Here is a 21,534-nt window from a genome sequence, read left to right as displayed (position 1 = left end):
GGTTGGACGCTTTCGGTGCAACAATGTTGGGCTGTTCACGTATAAATAAAAATATGTTGGGCTGTTTGGGGGCCTTGCATTTCTTGGGCCCTTTCTGAAGCACAAAAGAGCCCCCTTATGAAGAGCCCCTTTTTTTCTTGATTCTCAAAAAAAAAAACATAATAATTTTCTTATTGCTCTAAAAAAACCTAATAATTTTCCTATCTCATATGAATATTTTAGAATTGTATGAAAAATAAAATATATGAACATTTTTTGAACTTGCTAATGAACTTTTTCAACTAAAAAATCTTTTGAACTGATTGAATATTTTTTTCAACTTTCGAAATATGTTTCATTAAAAAAAAACTTGTGCCCATTATATTGATGAACCATGTTTAGAATCTTTTAGGCGTTGCGTCCCAAGCGCTGTATAGGAGCTCCCAGTCCATACTTGACCGTAAATGAAATTATAATTCGATTATGCCCATCTCATTCATACTTGGTCCGCCACGAAATAACGGGCTGAAGGACCTTTATTATCATCGACGTTGATTCCATACACTGAAGACGAAGAACTCGACGGCCATCCGACCCAAGGTTCCCCCGCCCTCCAGCCGTTGTAGCGGCCAGTGGATGTCAGGGTAGTAGCTAGATCGCCTTTAGATCGCATCGGGCGGGAGCCCTAGGAAAATGTTTCGTGGACCTGCATACATTCTTCAGTTAGCTGAATGATTTGAAAACACACAAATACTGGAGCTCGGTCCAGTAAACCACTTTCGTTTATGCTTTCTCTTCACGCGTCTGTGAAACAATAATCAGATGCTGAATGAGACAACTATTCGTTTCCATTTCTCCTATATACACGCGTTAAAGAGCGATACACATGCTTGAGATTGTACATATGGGAAGGACAGTACACAGAGGTGGATTGATATACAGATTAGTAAGTAATGCTTATTTACACGCATGCATAATCAGATATCGATCTATGCATGCTCCTGGATATTCGGGTGCAAGATCTAGGAGTCCTGTAACTTTCTTGTAGCTCGACACACTACAGGAATGGCGACGTACGCCGAGGGCCGTGGCATACGCCGACGGCCAAATGTCGGGGCCGTCGGCGTATGGCCCGGCATGGCCAGCCAGCGAGTCTCACCCTCGGCGTATCGTTGCCGTCGGCGTAGCGAAGTCTACGCCGAGGGCAGCCCTCGGCATATGTTTGGCCCTAGGCGTAGACAGGGCTACGCCGACGGCCACCCTCGGCGTAGACTATTTGTCAAATTTGTCTAATTTTGTAAAAATCATAACTAATTCATATGATGTCAGAAAAATGCGTATAAGGTATCAAAATGTTCAGAAAAACATCCTCTATCCGTTTATGTCAAAATCATGCATATTTGAATCATGTATATCATGTTAATATAGTAACAATTTAAACACTTTCTTATATGTCATCGGGTTCCCATTTTGGCCAGATGGCGATTTAAACGAAGTCAGAAAATCCCGCGGAGCCGCATGGCGTCATTTTATGTGTCCTAGTAACCACTCCAAAAGACGGAATTGGGATACGGCAGTTATTTTGGAACACCTTTCACAAACAGGGCTATCAAGTCCGGAGTTCTATGACTTTTATGGGAAATGAGTAGGAAACGGTCCGTGACACCGCATAGTTTGTCGGAACGAGGCCATATTTGGCACGTGCGTAGTCCCTGGGATGGGAAGCAATGCCCCGGAAGCGGATTTCCAATCCGACCCATGGCCGATGGTTTTTTCATTTTCAGGGTGCCAAACGGGTTTTTTTTGTGAAGCAGCTACATGGGGCGTATTTTTGTATTGCACGAGACCTCCGCGTAGTAGTAGGACACCGCCTCCGCACCACATATCACATGCCATATGTGCGTGCTAGCTATCTGGGAATCCCTGCGGCTTCCTGATGTGTTCCGTTGAATCCGCTGGAAAGTGACCGGATTTGAACTAGGGGTACACTTTCCGTCGCTCAATAAATTCCAGGAAAAATGTTTTTAGGTCTACAACTCATCACTTTATGTGCTAATTTTTTTTCGTTTAGCGCGATGGTGAACGGGTGCACCAGCGCGCCCGGTACGGCCATACCGCATCTCCGTGGGGGCCCGTTTTGGCCGGATGGCAATTTAAACTAAGTTAGAAAATCCCTTGGAGCCGCATGGCGTCATTTTATGTGTCCTAGTAACCACTCCAAAAATTGGAATTAGGATACAACAATTATTTTGGAAAACCCTTGACAAACAGAGCTATCACGTCCGGAGTTCTATGGCTTTTAGGGCAAATGAGTAGGAAACGGCCTGTGACACCGCATAGTTTGTCGGACCGAGGCCATATTTGGCACATGTGTGGTACCTGGGATGGAAAGCAAGGCCCCGGGAGCGGATTTCCAATCCGACCCATGGGCGATGGTTTTTTCATTTTCGGGGTGCCAAAACGGATTTTTTTTGTGAAGCAGCTACATGGGGCGTATTTTTGTATTGCACGAGACCTCCGCATACTAGTAGGACACCGCCTCCGGACCACATATCACATGCCATATGTGCGTGCTAGCTATCTGGGAATCTCTGCGGCTTCCTGTTGTGTCCCGCCGAATCCGCTGAAAAGTGACCGGATTTGAACTAGGGGTACACTTTCCGTCGCTCAATAAATTACGGGAAAAATGTTTTTAGGTCTACAACACATCACTTTATGTGCTAATTTTTTTTCGTTTAGCGCGATGGTGAACGGGTGCACCAGCGCGCCCGGTACGGCCATACCGCATCTCCGTGGGGGCCCGTTTTGGCCGGATGGCAATTTAAACTAAGTTAGAAAATCCCTTGGAGCCGCATGGCGTCATTTTATGTGTCTTAGTAACCACTCCAAAAATTAGAATTAGGATACGGCGATTATTTTGGAAAATCCTTCACAAACAGAGCTATCACGTCCGGAGTTGTATGGCTTTTAGGGCAAATGAGTAGGAAATGGCCTGTGACACCGCATAGTTTGTCGGAACGAGGCCATATTTGGCACGTGCGTGGTCCCTGGGAAGGAAGGCATGGCCCCAGGAGTGGATTTCCAATCCGACCCATGGGCGATGGTTTTTCATTTTCGGGGTGCCAAAACGAGTTTTTTTTGTGAAGCAGCAACATGAGACGTATTTTAGTATTGCGCGAGACATCCGCGTAGTGGTAGGACACCGCCTCCGCACCACATATCACATGCCATATGTGCATGCTAGCTATCTGGAAATCACTGTTGCTTCCTGCGGTGTCCCGCCGAATCCGCTGGAAACTGACCGGATTTGAACTAGGGGTACACTTTCCGTCGCTCAATAAATTCCGCGAAAAATGTTTTTAGGTCTATAACACATCACTTTATGTGCTAATTTTTTTCCGTTTAGCATGTTGGCGAACGGTGCACCAGCGCGTCCGGTACGGCCATTTCGCATCTCCCGAGGGGGCCATTTTGGCCAGATGGCAAGCTGGACGTCATATTTGGATTACTCTAATTTTTAGGTTCAAATGATGATATGGATGTTATATTTAGATTCCTCTCATTTTTCTGATCGATTTAGACATATTATTTGTGGAATTTCGATTTTTCGATTTAAAGATATCAATTATTCCATATTAAATAGAAAAAAACCAAAAAATAAAATCATTTTATTGTTATTTGAATTCAATATTATTATTCATTGTTACTTATATATTCATTGTTGTTTACTTATGTAATTGTTTGGAATTCAAAAATAAAGAGTTGTGACATCATGATCCAAGGGTTAATATGGTTGATAGGCTATTATTATCAGTAAGGTGTCAATTCTTTAAGGGAAGCTCATCCGAATGGAACCAAGAAGTTAAGCGTGCTGAGGTTGGAGTAGTGTGAGGATGGGTGACCGGCCGGGAAGTTTAACCATGATTGTAATTTGACCTAGGATTAAGTGTACTTAGAGTTAAAAGTGTATGGGTGAAAGATAAACAAGTAAAAAAAAAAAATGGTGAAAAAAAATTAAAATTTGAAAAATTTTAAAACTCTATGCCGACGGCAAAGCCCTCGGCATATAAAAAAAATTATTTTTTTTTCGAATTTTTTTATTGTATTTTTTTTGGAAAAAAAGAAAATTCAAATTTTTCAAATTTGTACGCCGACGGTTTTGCCGTCGGCGTAGCGTGCTACGCCGAGGGCGGGGCTACGCCGACGGCAATGTTATCTATGCCGAGGGACCTAAACGCCGACGCCATACGCCGAGGGCTGCCGTCGGCGTAGCCTACGCCGAGGGCCAAACGTGGCTACGCCGAGGGCAGCTGGCCGTCGGCGTATGCGTCCATTCCTGTAGTGACATGCATAGCAGTGTTCGTAGTCGTTCGTGTACGCCACCTAGATCTTCAGGTGCTTCAGCCTGCATTAGAGTAAAAGCTTCCACGTTAGCAGGCAACAGCACACAGCTAATTATATGAACTCCACAAATCTACTGCTTATTAAGCCATGCACGATACAAATTAGAATTACTTTGGGAGTGCTCTTCAAGAGGGTTCCCTTAGTATGTACCTGTCAGCCTCGTACCCGCCCATGGCGCCGCCGGGACACCTGTATGCCGGGAAGGGCACCCTGCCAGCTTCGATGCGCTTGACGTCCTCCACGAGCAGCTCGTAGTAGCGCCTGGCCTCGTCGGCGGACTTGCCACCCACGGCACGCGCGATGTTGTTCCACCGGTCCGGCGTCTCCTTGTCGTACACCGCCAGCGCCTGCTCGAACTGCTTGTTCTGCTTTGCCGTCCACTGCGGACTTGACGAGCTTACCGACATCGACGCCATACAAATTCTACGTATGATCTTTGTTTAAAAGACCTACTCGATCGGTCTCTGCTGTTCACTAACTGATCTTCCTAGTAATCGATCGATGGGTTATAGCTATGTGTGCTGGGCTTGTGCTTGTGAAGAGAAGATCAGAAGAGTGTGGGGAGGGGTGGTACTTATAGGATGCCCGTACGTGGTGGATGTGGAACAAAGGCTAGCTGCAGGTTCTCTTGTGGGCTCAAAGACGGAGACATGGAGAACAAGGCATAAGTGAGGAGAGCCACAGCTGAGAGTGTTCTGAATATTGAGTCCAAGGGAAGTGGAGATCTCTCGACTTTCTATCTATTCTCTTCTGGCTCCATCTACGACTTAGCTAGATAAGTATCCTACGCCCGTTCCTTAGATATTGCGTTTGTCAACCGTGACAAGTATCCCCTGGACTTGCCACTGGCCTCAGCCTCAGGACACTGCTCATGTGTACAATCGGAGACCACACGAGCAGATATTCTGACGAATTATTGATGACTGTTCCTGGCTCCCTTCCGCAATAAGGTGGATTGGATCCATTCGTAATCTATCCAACTAGATGTTGTCTAATTTCTTTTCGTTTTGTTAACCAGTATTTGTTCACCTAGGAAATTTTTAAGGATAGAAAAGAAAATGAGTTCAGCTCAACACAATCGCAACCACAAAACCCGAGAATTACAAGTTCTACAAAAGATACCTGACATGAGTACACATGGAAATTGAGAAACAAGGACTGAAAATAAACTCAAAGTCAGCGCATATAGCCTGCCACTTAGCCTTTTTTTTTTTTCACTTAGCCTGTTTTCTTAATTTGGTTGCAGTACATGTATAATGCTTTCAGTTTAGAGTCTAGTTGTAATATATTGAATATGTTGGGACGTTACTCATAGATTTTCGCAGGGGATGGCTGGTGTCTGCTAAGTTATTCCCATGTCAAAATGATCTTATTTCTTGCTAGAAATATCATTAGTCGTCATCCCGATCAGGATATATTTATGTCTTGCAGTTCGATGCAGTCTTGGACATTCTTGCGGAGACTAGACTTCAAGGAAAACAATATTGAATTCGATAGAAACAAGCAAAGCCTCTTTTTTCGAAAATAGAATTGAACATCCGGTATCTGGATCGGTCATAGCACGCCGCCGGAAGGAAGCCGTGGAAAAATATTTATAATGATGATTCAGATGTTTGTCTTCAGTCTATTTTTTTCAAACTATGTAATACATATACATGAAACCCTGTTGTATATGTGAATGCTCTGGTTTAAGAGGCGGTGATATGAGATATAATTTCTTTTTTCGATCTTGTTGACGACTAGACAAGTTTTCAAGTGCTCCAAAAAAAAGTACATTACGTAATGCAAATATATACAAGTGTGGTACTTGGTTTACTAGCTATGTTTGCTGCTGGTCGGGGGGAATGGACTATATTATTTTTTACATCGAACGGCCAGTTGAAATATTCTACAATTGCAAGTTGCAAAATATTAGATTCTATCACCAGAAAAAGGTTCTCACTTATTAGAATCAATATCTTGTTTTTGCAGAGAACATTATCACAATTGCAGGCCCCATGCATGATTCCGGAGTCGGTATTTGGAATATTTTCCCGCCTTTCCAACCTTTCAGGTCATTATTCTGGACTGTGCACTGATCATGAATCTAATCTACCCCATGTAGGTTCCCTTTTAGACTACTCAAAAGCATGCAGAGAAAAAGTAACTAGTTCTACTCTAACCTAGATCGATTCGATCATGTACACTGGTGGAAAAAGGGCCTTTGGTCGCGGTTCGCAACTGCCATTAGTCGCGGTTGCGCAACCGCGACCAAAGTAGCGCGACTAAAGGCCCCCCCCTTTAGTCGCGGTTCCTTACGAACCGCGACTAAAGGCCCGTCCACGTGGGCGCCAGGCGGCCGTCGGGGCGGAGGACCTTTAGTCGCGGTTCTTCTGGCCAACCGCGACTAAAGGCCGCCGCAGGTTTAGGGTTTTAGGCCCCCCCTAAACCTGCCCCCCCCCCCCACCCCCCTAAACATATTTTCTGTTTAATTTGTATATTGTTTTATTTCTTTTGTGCTTTATTGTAATTTTGAAGGAGTTTCACATATTCTACGGTACTACATATATACATGCATATGAATGTACACTTTCAAACAAATTTGAAATTAGAACCAAAAAGAATTCAAGAGGAATATACAATATATATTCAATATCATCGGATGACCATATACAAGTTTGAACAAGTTTCCATACATAATTTAATGCATGTATAGTTCTACGTCGTCGCAATGGTGTTCTCCTTTAGGATCGAGGACTTCCCTCCTGAACCATCCAGCTAGTTCCTCTTAAAGTGGTCGGAAGCGAGCTTCTGGACTAAGCATCATCCGGAGGTTATTCCTCTGAGCATTGAGATCACTCGGAACGCGCTCAGAGGTGTATCTCCGGATCATCTCACAGACATAGTATCCACACAGATTGGTTCCCGGTGGCTGCATATCGCTACCATTCTTAGCCTTTGACCGCATGAAATTTAGCTCTTTCTTGAATTCACCGACCTTTGTATCTGCGAACCGTCTCCAAACCCTACGAGGCAAAGAAAATTAAATGAATAAGAGAGTTATTAGTTAATTACTTGAAGCTTAATTAGGAAATGAACGAAATAGGTCGATCGATATAGAGCGCAAATGAATGAAAACAATTACTTTTGAATCATTTGTCTCATGTCGGCCCACTCCGCCTTATCCATATTCAGAGAGTCGTGGACGAGATATTCTGATTTGTCAACTTTAATTACTAGCAGAATCCAGTGGAACCTGCAGACACGATACATGCACAGTACGTCATGCATAGCTCATCGATTAGCCGGCCACATACCATGCATGGAGTAAATAAAAGAGAATGTGCTCAAGACATAAACACTCACCCAAAATGGTAAGGAAATAGAATATCACTTTTGAGTTCCTGCTTTTCAAGAAACCGCCACAGGTCTTTCTCCACGTCGGCGGGGTGATTCTTTAACGTATATCCATTAACGATGTGTGGGTCAATGAACCCAACATCATGGATGCTCCTTACTCTGCATTCCTTAATCTTCAATCTGCATGTATAATAGCGGACACAACAATATAGTTAGGACATATATATATATAGTGCAGGCAATATGAACGAGATGGGGTAGAAATAAATCACTTACAGAACGTAGCAACTGATGATAGATTTGTCGAGCTCGCGCAGATTGAAAAGCTGGAACAATTCACTCAGATGAATTTGTACAGAGTATTGTTTGAAGTGATGCTCATATCCAACTTCCGCATAAATATAATCTTTGGCGTTTTTATGTTTTATGTAACCCTTGTACCAGTTCAGCAGACCTTTCATTTGTGGAGGTAGATCCTCTTCCTGCGCAGGCTCGACGAGAGGCCCATTCTTCACATATGTAAGTACTACCTTCTTCACTGGCGCCTCATCAAGGCCTAACAGTTCACGAAGAGTAATACCTAAGTTGGCCGCTTGTTCTCTGGCACTCGTTACAGTCAATCCCTGTGCTGTCGCAGCTTCTATGATTTCGGGGGCATCCGGACCGGCGGCTGTCACTATAAGCGGGGCAATCGATTGTTTACTTTGTTCCCCGAGCTGGGCAACAACTCGTTTCCCGCTTTGTGCACTTTGTAATTCCACTTTATCGGCCTCCGCTTTCATCTCCTTGAATATGCGTGCCTGATTCTTTAGTTCACGTGCATAGTCGTCAGGCAGATTCTTTGCGGCTTGGGACGGTGTGTTCAAAAATGACTTAGCCCACTTCTTTTGCTCATCAGAAAATACTGGCTTGGGCTCGGGCTCTCTTTTCTTCTTGCAGCCCGCCTTCCATTTCTCTAAATCAGCAGTCGCGGCCGCCTCGACTTCCTCGGCACTACGTTCCCAAGGCCTCGTGGGGAGAGGCTTCAGTGATGGCTCCGGTACCTTTGTTTTCTTAGGTACGTAAGGGTCCGGGTTAATAATCCAGGACTGCTGCTTCTGCTTCTTCGCCGGAGGTGGATTGGGGGGCGGCGTCTGCTTACCCGCCCGGGGCGGACTAGGGGGCGGCGGCTGCTTACCCGCCGGAGGTGAATTGGGGGGCGGCGTCGGCTGACGTGAAGGAGGTGTAGGTGAAGCACCACCACCACCACCGCCACCGCCGCCACCACCACCACCGTAGGGGGGTGGACTTGTTGGCGCCTCGCCTGGAAACTTGATAAACTTCTTCTGCCATAGAATGAACTGGCACGACCTTGAAACCGTTCCGGATGCCGGTCATCAGGGTCTTTCAAACTTTGCTGGTCCTGCCGTGCTTCCTTTGTATCATTTGACTTCCCATACACGCCCAAGAAGCTTAGGAGGTTCACGCAAATATTCTTCGTAACGTGCATCACGTCGATTGCAGAGCGGACTTCTAGGACTTTCCAATATTCTAGCTCCCAGAATATAGATTTCTTCTTCCACATGGCTGCGTGCCCGTCAGCTCCCTTCGGAACTGATTGTCCGCCAGGACCCTTTCCAAAGATGACTTTCAAATCCTTGACCATATCAAATACCTCAGCACCAGTGTGTTCCGCAGGCTTCGGCCGGTGATCTGCCTTGCCGTTGTAATACTTGCCTTTCTTTCTTACTGGATGACCTTTTGGAAGAAATCGACGATGCCCAAGGTACACGTTCTTCTTACAATTTGGTAAATGTACACTTTCAGTCTCATGTAAGCAGTGCGTGCATGCATTGTATCCCTTATTTGACAGTCCCGAAAGGTTACTAAGAGCAGGCCAATCGTTGATGGTTACGAAAAGCAACGCTCGTAGGTCAAATTCCTCTTCTTTGTGCTCATCCCACACACGGACACTAGGTCTGCCCCACAGCTGTAAAAGTTCATCAACTAATGGCCTTAGGTACACATCGATGTCGTTGCCGGGTTGCTTCGGACCTTGGATGAGCACTGGCATCATAATGAACTTCCGCTTCATGCACAACCAAGGAGGAAGGTTGTAGATGCATAGAGTCACGGGCCAGGTGCTATGGCTGGAGCTCTGCTCGCCAAAAGGATTCATGCCATCCGTACTTAGACCAAATCTTATGTTCCTTGCGTCAGCTGCAAAATCTTTGAACTCTCTGTCGATCTTTCTCCATTGCGTTCCATCTGCGGGGTGTCTCAACTCCCCGTCCGACTTACGGTCCTCTTTGTGCCATCACAACAACTTGGCATGCTCTTTGTTCCTGAACAGACGTTTCAACCGTGGTATTATAGGAGCATACCACATCACCTTGGCGGGAACCCTCTTCACTGGGTTTCGGCCCTCAACATCGTCACCAGGGTCATCGCCTCGATCTTATAACGCAATGCGGTGCATACCGGGCATTCATTCAAATTCTCGTATTCACCGCGGTAGAGGATGCGATCGTTGATGCATGCATGTATCTTCGTAACCTCTAAACCTAGAGGGCAGACAACCTTCTTTGCTTCGTACGTCTTTGGCGGGCAACTCGTTATTCTTTGGAAACATATTCTTCAACATTTTCTGCAAGTTTTAAAATGCCGAGTCAGCTACACCTGCCTGTGCCTTCCATTTCAGCAAATCCAGTGTGCAGCCCAGCTTTTTCAGACCATCATCGCATCCGGGGTACAGCGCCTTCCTGTGATCCTCTAACATGCGATCCAAATTCTCCCTCTCCTTTTCAGTTTCGCAGCGTCTCCGTGCATCAGCAATGGTCCGACCAAGATCATCAACGGGATCATCACGTGCCTCTTCTTCACCTTCCCCTTCACCTTCCCCTTCACCTTCAGCATCCTCCATGAAAGTATCACCGAAATGAGCAAGATAGCTTTCATCGATGAAATCATCCCCTTCTTCATCTTCTTCCATTATAACCCCTTTTTCTCCATGCTTGGTCCAACAATTATAGCTTGGCATGAAACCGTGCCGAAGCAGGTGCATGTGAACATCTCTTGAGGAAGAGTAACCCTTCTGATTCTTACAGTTAACACATGGACAGATAACAAAACCCCCCTGCTTGTTCTCATTAGCCACTACGAGGAAATCTTTCAAACCCGTAGTGAACTCGCCGGAGAGTCGGTTACCGTATATCCATTGCCGATTCATCTGCATTATTATAATATAAAATATATAATTAACCATCATGCATTTGTTTAACTAACTAGCTACAAACAATATAAATTAAACAATGAACTACACACATGCATATTTTATCAATGACACATCAAAGGTTCAAGTTGCTAACCGCGATCGAGGAGGAAAAAATAAATGAGAAAGCTCAAGTGTGGCTCCAACACTTTATATCATGTTTGTTTCATGCTCTTGGGGCATTTCATCAAACACCTTATGTGCATAAGAGGAACCAAAAGCAAACCTAACACCCACTTGTGAAGTTTGTGAAGAGAATGGCTCCAAATGGCTAAGTGTTGGCTGCTGGATGGGTATATATAGGGGAGGGGCTTTAGTCCCGGTTGGCCTGGCCAACCGCGACTGCCAACCGCGACTAAAGCCCCCCACGTGCACCAGCTGGCCACCGAGCGCCCTGGGCCCAGGCCTTTGGTCGCGGTTCGCCTCCCGAACCGCGACTAAAGGTCCCATTAGTCGCGGTTCCTATAGCTTCGCGACTTATGGGGCTGGACGGAAGCCTGTTTTTCTACCAGTGGTATACGTACATGACACACGTAATTCCATACTAATTTTTTCCTAAGTTTACTTGTGATTTTTGCGGACATTTATTTTATAATCTGAAGGTAGCCTTTGGAGTTGAACTTTTTTCTTCAAACACTTTTTCATAATTTCACGTGGCTAAGTGCTCAAACAGATGCCGAGATCTCCCTTCTTGTATCCTACAAAAACAAAGGATGTGTTTGGTAGCCTGACCTCAGAGATTCTCATCTCAATCCACCTTTTTTTTTTCTGTTTTCGTTGTTTGGCAGGTAGGGGCAGGCTAACTGGACACTACCCACCTCGTGCGAAAAATACCCCTAAGCCCTGCCCGGTAGAGAAGCCGAAATCGAGCTTCGCAGTTGGGCAGGGTGGACCTCGCCCATAAATCCCTCCGCCCTCGCTCCTGGGCCAAGACCAACAACGGTCAACCGCCCCCCAGCCCTCATCGCCCGAAGCAGGATGTCAAGTTGTCGGCAACGTCGCGTCGTCGCAGAGGGTTTCCTCGCCGATGCCTTCTAGGGGCTGCTCTGCTCAGACGTTCGGTTTAAAGATCACCAAGAAACCTAGGGCCGACACATGGAGATGGCCAATTCTGCCTAGGAGCTGGGTTACACCCCTTCCAGTTCTGGGCCTCTTTTGCATGGTTCACCGGAGGGGTTGCCATCGGGGTGCAAGTCTGATATACCTTCTTCGCCCGGATCGACGACATCAGAGGAGGTTCAAATGTTAGGACGTGGATCTATGGTGCATGCGGGTGGTGGGCCCCCTCAGATGTCGTGGGCCAGTGTGGGTGGACGATTGTGTTTCCTCTGGAACGATCATCGTTTCATCGGTTCGACAGAGGCTAGTCTGATGCACCGACCAGGTCGGTACCTACCAGGCACCGCACACCCTGGTCGGGTATTAGGCCTGGCCCATTTAGCTCTCTTTTTCGTTTTCTGATACTACTTTTTAAATTTGTTTTCTATTTTCTTTTATGTTTACTTTTCCTTTTTGTTCGAATTCCTGAATTATAAACATTCGAGAATTGTTGAAATACCAAGAATGTTTAAATTCGAAAAAATTTCAAATATGAAAATTGTTCAAACATGAAAGTTGTTCGAATTAAAAAATTATTCAATATAAAAAAATTCGAATTTGAAAAATATTCAAATTCAGAAATTGTTCATGTATAAAAAATAATAAATGTTAAAAATAATGTTTTCCAATTTTTAGAAAATGTAAAATTTAAAATATGTTCATATTTACAAAAAATTCAATTTAAAAAATAGATTTTGAAAAAGTTTAGTTTTCCAAAAAAGTTCATATCAATTTTTTGAATTTTTAAAAAACGTAAAAAAAAGAGAAAAGAAACAATAGAAAGGAAAAAAAACGGAAAAGGGAAAAGGGGAAAATAGACGTGGCTGGGTCGACCCAACACCCACCCTGGGTGTGCGGCACCCGGTCCGCACCGACCAGGGTGGTGTACAGCACCTCCCTTCGATAGACGCTCCCGTCATCACGACGCCTTCGTCCGCCTCCAAGCCTGATTTGCCTAGCCCTTCGTCGCCATCAAGATCTTCATCGTCAAGCCCGTCATCGCCACCAAGATCGTCGTCCGCTTCGACTGCTCCACTGTGCCATCGGTCATCCAATATCTGGATCGGTCATTGCACGCAGTTTAAAGAAAGTGATGTTGTGCAGAGCAAGCAGTTGGGAAACCCCAAGAGGAAGGTATGATAAGAAAAACAACAAGTTTTTCCTCAGTAAGAAACCAAGGTTTAATCGACCAGTAGGAGAAAGAAATAACTTCTGAAGATGTTGTTAGCTGACTTTGGTAGGGTGCACTACCGGTGTCAGCAACAACGTGGAATCTGCACACAACACAACCAAAATACTTTGCCCCAACTTACAGTGATGTTATCAATCTCACCGTTTTGCTGAAGATAAAGGATTAAACGTATATTGTGGAAAGAGATTTTTGTTTGCAGTGAATAAAGAGAACATTGCTTGCAGTTGCCGTGGGAGTTGACAATAAAGAGAACATGTATTTGCAGTGTAAAAGAAAGGACTAAGATCCACAGTTCATCTCTCCATAAAGATAAATAACATGCAAGATAAACAAATTACAGCCGAGCAATTGATAGAATAAAGACCATACATGGCAAGATGATTACTATGAGATTAATTTGGGTATTACAAAAAGATTCATAGACCATAATCCAAATGCATCTATGACTAATAATCCACCTCCAGGTTAGCATCCACTCCCCTTTCATTATTAAGTTACAAGCAATGGATTATTGCATTAAGTAAAGTGTGTAAAGTAAATAATAGAATTATCCTTAGATAAAGCATTGTTGTTTTATCCCTAGTAGCAACAACACATCTACAACCTTAGAAGTTATTGCCACTCTCCCAGATTACTAGAGGCATGAACCCACTATTGAGCATAAATAATCCCTTTTAGAGTCACAAGCACATACTTGGCTAGAGCATCTACTAGCAACGAAGAGCATGCAAGATCACAAATAACATATAAACAATTTATAATCAATCTGAACCATAGTATTCAATATTCATCGGATCCCAGCAAACACAACATGTACCATTACATAAAGATGATCTTGATCATGATAGACAGCTCACAAGATCTAAACATGAAGCATAGTATCAACACCCGGATTTTTAAGTCCAGATGCCTACTATGCCATACATCGCAATCCCAGGAAGATTATTTTTGCGAGACATAACAGTTGAATATCAAAGAGTCATTATTCATTACAATACCAACATAGTCATTACACAAATAGGATCACATGATCCAGTCTCATTACAACACTTGATCTATTGATCATTACACAAATACGTAGCGGAAGCGAAGTAGTAGTGGACTATCTATTCCACAGGCAACGCTTGACGTTAGAAGCTCCTAGTTGTTGTAGACGTCCTGCTGATCGTCATCTTCATACTGCTGTTCGGCTTCATAGTATGGTCATTTGAATAGCCAGGGACAAAACTGTGAGTACTTTCAAGTACTCGCAAACTAATACTAATGTAAGTACTAACTTGCTATTGAGAGTGTTCTAAGCTCTAGGGTTGTTTGCATAAAACCAATTTTAGTTCATAAACATTTTAGTAAAAGACTCCTCATGTGCTAACTAACTCAAGTGGGAACATTAGTGTCATTCCCACAACTCGGTTGTGATTCAAATTCAAGTTCACCTTTCAAGTTCAATTCACAAGTCAAAAAGAGATAAATTTCTGATGACGGAAACAGTATGGCCTTTCCAACTGTCCATGACCGCGGACGCGGCTATTCGAATAGGTTTACACTCTGCAGAGGTTGCACACTTGTGCCACAATATTTGATTACATCCGTCAGGGATAACCCCGAATCATCGTAACTCAGTACGCGGATCATCAACCGTTAACCTTTCACTTACACATCCTAGTATAGGCACCTCTCCCCATGAGCTTGGCCTCCCAGTGAAGACCAACTGTCAACCTAGGAACTGCACAGGGCTTGGCCGTACAATTCACTTCAATTCACGTCATTTCACTTTCAACGGAGGCAGCCTCGACATAACCTCTATGACGCTTGTTTAGAGGGAACCCATACTAAGACGCATAAATTTCCAGCTAAGCCTTACCCATAATTAGGTATTGTGGGGGTACTCAAGAATTGGAATGGTATCTCATCCAACTCAATCATCAGTTTTTATCAAGTTCACCAAGTCAAATTCAGGTCATATTCACCTTCAAAATCATTCAATGGAAATGACTCATCATTCCAAGGTTTTCTCCATCATTTCACAAACACAAGTTCCCATATAGAGTAGTCATTTTTAATTTAGCACTAGCATCTAAGTATGAGGGGTGCTAAGTAATTTGCTTTGCTTCTAGGCTAACTATGATACTCTTGTACTAATCCAATACTAACCAAGTGAATCATAAATCAAAAAGTACTTTGATAAGACAAAAGTAATAAAGCTTGTAAAGTAAAAACTTGGAGAAAATAGAATCATTAAGCACAAAGTAAAAGGGGGTGATGCCTTGCTCATGGTGAGCTTTGCACTTTGCAAGAGTATTATCTTGCCTTGGTTGGGGAATTGGTCAAAGTGGTCTTCTTCTCCTTGGAAGTAGACCTCCTCCTCCTCTTGATACTCCTCGGTACTAGCGTCTAAAATACGAATACGATGTATACAATCATCATACCAAACTTAAGTACTAAACTAAGCACACACACATGAGTCACACAACTTAGGCTAGCATCACACATTACTATTAAGTTGGTGGACTTGTTTTCTTATTTAAGAAAAATAATTTCCTCTCGTACTAATTAAGGTGTTTCTTTTCCTTCTTTAGAGAAATAACTTCCTCTCATTATCTTATTACAATTAATTTCCTCCATGAAGAATATATGACCTAGGTTGACCAAAGTCAACCTCTTCATACTCATCATTTAAGAAAATGATTTAAATGAGGTGAAGCACCTCATACAATTTAATCCTAACATAGAAATGATTTAACATCATCAAACAATTTCACATGAGACCTAAATGACCAGGGTCTCTACCTCATTTTTAAATGTTTGTGACAAGATTTAAATGAGAGAAAAGCTCCCATATGATTTATAAATAGTTTTGGACAATATCATTGACTAGAAATAGCCATATAGTCCTCTTATTAAACTAGGCCATGATCACTCAAAGCAACCATGCCATATTTTTGCAGAAACAATTAATGTAGGTAAAATGTGAGCTATAGGAGTTGGAATCAACTAAATAGCATTTTTGGTTGATTTTTAATTTTTGTTTGAAGTCACAAAAGTCCCTGCCTTGTTATTTTTGTTACTTTAATTCTACAACAGATCTAGGGTTCAAACCAGTGTAGTTATGTAGATAAAACTCTCAGCTTTCCAACAATATCAAGTTTGTAAACTTTGGCCAAGTAGATTTGTCCCTATTAAATTTTGAAACTAGCATCAGATTGCAAGTTAAATCTAACTGGAAATTCGAATTCAAACTAGGTGGGCTGGCGGGAAACGTTGTTGGGCTAAGCAGAGCGAGAAGGAAGTGAGCCAGCCCAGCATCGCAGCGGGCCAGCTGACAGGGTGGGAGCCACCCGTTAGTGGGACTTAACCCAGCGAAACGGTACGCTGAGTGTGGGCCGCACGATTAGGAGGGGATCGAACAGTCGAGGGACGTCGTCGTCTCCGACGAGAGAGGAACTCACTGGCGGCGGCGGTAGGGAGTCGGCGAGCTCGTCAGAGCTCCGACGGTCATCAGAGATGTGCGCAGCGACGTTGTCGATGATGACGAAGCGCCTGGTAGCAGTAGTGTCTCCTGGGGCGGCGTCTTGCTCCGGCGATCTTCTGCGACGGAGCGCGGTAGTGAGCTAGCGATTGCGGCACTCTGGTGGGCAATGTGGCGAGGCGAGGTGGCTAGGCGACTCAGGGAGAGGACGGGAATCGAGGTGTGTGCTCAATTTGAGGAGCGGGGTGCACCTTTTATAGCAGCGAGGAGAGTCCGCGGGTCAGAGGTGAGGTCAGCCATGGCGTCGGCGGTAGGGTGGCGCAGGAGCACTGGCGATGATGCGAGCTTGCAGGCGATGTCATGGCGGTGCTGTAGCGCTTGATTGCAGGGAAAACGAGGGAGAGACGAGCTCGTGCGCGTGATGGGAGCGGCCAGTATCCGCGGCAGACGTCGGCGAAGTGGGCGTCGTCTGCGGCGTTCCCGCGGGCCAATGGCGGTGTCTGGGCGGTGTGCGGTGACGTTATGAAGCAACTGGCGCAGAGAGCCGGGGCGGAGGCGACGCGAGCGAGCGAGGCGACGTGTGCTCTGGGCGTGTCTGCGAGGCTCGCCAGGCGCGCTCTGGCGCGTGCGTGTGCACGTCTGGGCGCGTCTGGTCGCGTCGCGTTCTGCACACGGTGATGCGATTTTTCGTCGAGGCTGGGTCTGAGCGTGATCAGAAGAGTGAGAGGAGCATGCTAGACACGGTGGTGCAGGGTTGAAGTGAGAGGGGAGAGAGATTGATGTAGCCCCGCCTATCGTCGATGCCACACCATGGCCAAGGAGTCCCCCAAGTGGACCAATAACACCAACCCCCGCCATATATGATGTAGCCCCGCCTATCGTCGACGCCACATCATGGCCAAGGAGTCCCCCAAGTGGACCAACAACACAAACCCCCGCCATATATGTCAAGGTGAACTCTTTCCTCTCTATGGTCGACCTCAACACCAACTTGAATGGTATGCTACTTCATGCCTATCATCATTGTGTCTATAGGTGCCGACATCGACAAGGACCAAGAGAGAAGGAACTCCCAGGGTGCAAGGAAGAAGGAAGAAGAAGAAGAAGGAAGGAAGAAGGAAGGAAGAGGAAGAAGAGGCGAGAGGAGGAAGGCCGGCCGGTCCCAGGGCCGGTCAACCGGGCCACAGGCCGGCCCACCCGGCCCCAGGGCCGGTCTGACCGGGCCCCTGACCGGCCTGGCCGGTTTCGACCGGAATCTCCGCTTGTGCCATCCGGACGCAGTCCCGGGGCTTCGGGAGCCTCGCCCGGTCACCGGCCGGCCCAGAATCCGGTTTGGACCGGATGGCCCGGTCCCAGACCCGGTCGGACCGGCCCCTGGACCGGATTTCACGGGTTTGACCCACCAACTTGTACCCGTTCGACCCGAGCTGCCTTGTATGCCTATATAAGCACCCCGGTCGCCCCCTTACCTCTTTAGACAAGATTTAGGCTTAGACATGAAGTTGAGCTTTGTCTCCCTAGGGTTTCATCCCCTTTGTATCAAGGCTACCCTTGTTGGATGTATGGATTTGTGAGTGTGAGATTCTAGTGCTACCCACTCTCTCTCCCACTCCTAGATTCATCTCCCTCACCAATCTCTCCGCTCGGAATTCTACCGCGTGTCTCTTCCGGGTTGATTCTATTGGCGTGGTCCATCGAGCCACGGGGTAAGTATCAATTGTATCGGGTTGGTGTGCGTGCGTGAGTTCCTCGTGTTCTTCGTGTTCATCGTGTTCTTCGCGCTCTCCCTCTCTCCCTCCTTTGGATTTCGGGTCAACCGCAAGATCGGGCCACACACGGGGTCTTAGACCTCATCATATGGTATCAGCAGCTTTTGGTTTCCGCGGATTTGACCCTCCACCCACCGGATTTGCCCTCTAAAAATTTTCCCAAAAAATCCCCAAAAATAGCCCTAAATTGCCTCTTGTCGGATCTGCGATTTCGTTGCGTTTTGAGTGGTTTTGGTCCATGGATTTGGTGTTGGAGTGCTTGATCTACTATCTCCCCAACTTTTAGCCCCCAATTCCATCGTTTCCCCTCCGATTTGGTCAATTTGGTCGATTTTCGTGAAGAACAGGAGAGAGAAACTGCGTCCCGGTTGAGAAATCCGGTCAACCGGGCTGCAGACCGGCCGGGCCAGCCCAGAACCCGGTCGACCGGCCGTGTGACCGGCCAGGCCGGCCCCAGGTCCGGCCCAACCGGCCCCTGGACCGGGCGCCACCCCTCCACCTCCACCGCCGACCACCGCCACTCCTCTCCTCCGCCGGCAAGCACCGCCATCATCCCCAACCACCGGCAAACACCACCGCGGCCCCAACAAACACCGCCGCATCCGCAAGAGCATCGACACCACCACCAACGGCATACCACCGCCACCACCGCCAAGCTATATTGACCCGACTTCTTCCGCTAACTTGTGTTTGCTTGTTCCGGTTTGAGTGCCTTGTTTGTGCAACTAACCCGCAGCTAAGAAGCAAGCGACGACATCCTCGGCACCCCGAACTTGCAACCGTACTCTTGACACCACCACCATCATCGCAAGTTGTGTGTTCATCACCGCCTAACATCTAGGTATAACTTGCATTCCCCTCGTAACCCTTTTTCTTTTGCGATCTATCCTATCGAGCATTGCTTATCTAGTGTTGCGAGACATGGCACGTGGCCCCGCTTGTGAGGTGTGTGTGTGTAGTGTGGAGTCAAGCTTCTAAGCAAAACTCGAGTGGCAAAATAGCAAAAGCGAGCTAACGCTAACATAGTGCGAGGAAAAAGCCGCAAAAACACAAAAAGAGCAAAAGTGTGCAAAGTGCCCCCATACATCCAAATACAAAAGAGTGTCAAGTGCCACCATACACAAAAGAGAAAGAGCTTCTAAGCAAAAGAGAGAAAAGAGAAGAGAGGCCGCGTGTGAATCTTGTTGTCTCTTCCTTTGCAACCAAAGCTTTGCCTCTCCTTGTGTTAGTGTGACACCGAGCACCCTTGCTTTCGGGCTTCTTACACTTTTCCGCTCATTCCTTGGTCGCACTAACCCCGTTCATCTCGTGTGTGAGTTCCATATCCTTTTCCGTGTTTATAGTGATCATCGCTTTGACATTTGATTTTTGGATTTCACCCACTCTTGACAATATACTTGATTTCGGATTTCGTCTTTTGGCTTTCCACCACACTCACCTAACACCATATTTGCTAGCTTTTGCGTGTGTCTTTGTGTGAGTGCCCGATACAATTGATTTTGACCTCGGCTTGTTGGATCGCCCCGATCTTATCATACCACGGTAAGATTGCGAGGTAGTGTTCTTCCACTAACATATACCATATACATACCATCGTGCTAACATGGCTAGCGAAGATGAGGATACGGAGGAGTACACGGAGCACTTCGAGGACGATGCCTCCTCAAGCACCGCGGATGTGGAGGAACATGTGGAGCTCGACACCGACTATGGCTCTGAAAGCGTCACCGACATCTCCGACATCGAGGAGCTCGACAACGACCTTAGCTCCCCAAGCACCATTGACATGGACGACATGGTGGAGCACCACCTTGAGGATGACTTCGACGAGCTCTACATCGACAATGGCTCATCAAGCATGGACGACATGGTGGAGCAACGCCACGACTACGACATCGACGACATGGCGGAGCCACACCAAGAGTACGATATCGACGACTTGGTGGAACAACGCCACGCCTACGACATCGACACCATGGCGGAGCCTCACCTAGTCTCCACAATGAGCAACATCGATGCTCCTACATACCCCTACTTGGCCAATGGAGCTACATATGGAGATGGAGGACCTCCACGAGGGCACCATCATATGGATCGTCAAGAGCGTCCCCATCATGAGCGCCATCGACACATTTCTCCGCGCTCCACAAGGCGCCACCATGAGAGTGCTTATGCACAAGATCATCGACATCAAGGACATCATATGGAGCATCAAAAGCGTCCTCAACATGATCGTCATCGACACTCTTCTCCAAGCTCCACAAGGCGCCCCAAGCAATATGCCAAGTCGCATGAGCCGTCATCTAGGCATGGCAAGGACCGTCATCGACATACGTCACCACATGAGCTTCGCCGCCACAAGCCACTTCATGATCGCCATCGACCAACATCTTCCACGAGTCTTCGACGACACCACTCAAGCCATGGTGATGATGCACGAAGACGAGAGCCTCGACATGAAGGCGACAAACACCATGATAGGATGCCTACCACTCCAAGGATGGCAAGTGCACATCGAGCATACCTTCCTCATAAGGCGACTTCCACCTCTTGTGCCACCACTACAATGGCCTCTACCTCATCACGTGCCTATGGACTCCGATGCTACAAGTGCAAGCAACAAGGCCACCCTCCACGGGAATGTCCCAATCTCCTATGTGAGGTGTGCAAGGCCAAGGGTCACGTGGCATGGCAATGCACAACGCCAAGTGCCAAGACGCTCTACTTCGACAAGCTACAAGCACAAGTCCCCAAGATGCCTATTGCGCCAACACTTCAAGATGAAGATTGCCAAGGTGAACGCAAGGGTGAAATTGAGACGAGCCTAGCTCTCATAAACACTACGGCGCCACCGCTTGAGGATGACTTGGGAGGCGATGGAGTTGAGCATGGTGACTATGGGATTCTCCCTTCACCTATGAAGGCGGATGGAGTTGAGATGGTTGAGCATGGGAATTTCCCTTCAACCAAGGAGGCGCATGGAGATGAGAAAGCCGAGCCTACTCCTATATGCTTCATTGATGAGTTGGTACCAATC

At 46.3% G+C, this 21,534-nt stretch overlaps 1 protein-coding gene across 1 annotated transcript; it reads right to left on the bottom strand.

The window, feature by feature from the left end:
- Positions 1 to 809: 809 nt before the first annotated feature.
- Positions 810 to 4,936, bottom strand: LOC127343065 (protein RADIALIS-like 4). The gene is made up of 3 exons (XM_051369142.2): positions 4,534 to 4,936; positions 4,327 to 4,384; positions 810 to 1,034 (listed from the first exon to the last, which is right to left on the bottom strand). Exons 1-2 carry the CDS (start codon positions 4,797 to 4,799, stop codon positions 4,363 to 4,365), a joined length of 288 nt encoding a protein of 95 aa, XP_051225102.1. The 5' UTR covers positions 4,800 to 4,936; the 3' UTR covers positions 810 to 1,034; positions 4,327 to 4,362.
- Positions 4,937 to 21,534: the final 16,598 nt, after the last annotated feature.

The sequence above is a fragment of the Lolium perenne genome, chromosome 3, assembly GCF_019359855.2.
Source record: "Lolium perenne isolate Kyuss_39 chromosome 3, Kyuss_2.0, whole genome shotgun sequence".
In the NCBI taxonomy this organism is placed as follows: domain Eukaryota; kingdom Viridiplantae; phylum Streptophyta; class Magnoliopsida; order Poales; family Poaceae; genus Lolium; species Lolium perenne.
Note: the sequence above shows the minus strand (reverse complement) of the source record. Positions and strands in the feature narration are given on the sequence as shown.

What these genes read in the sequence shown, in the direction of transcription:
- LOC127343065 (XM_051369142.2), bottom strand. Translation starts at nt 4,799, where the DNA reads ATGGCGTCGATGTCGGTAAGCTCGTCAAGTCCGCAGTGGACGGCAAAG. An exon ending in GGCGGGTACGAGGCTGACAG is followed by an intron (nt 4,385 to 4,533) that starts GTACATACTAAG and finishes ACTCTAATGCAG; the next exon opens with GCTGAAGCACCTGAAGATCT.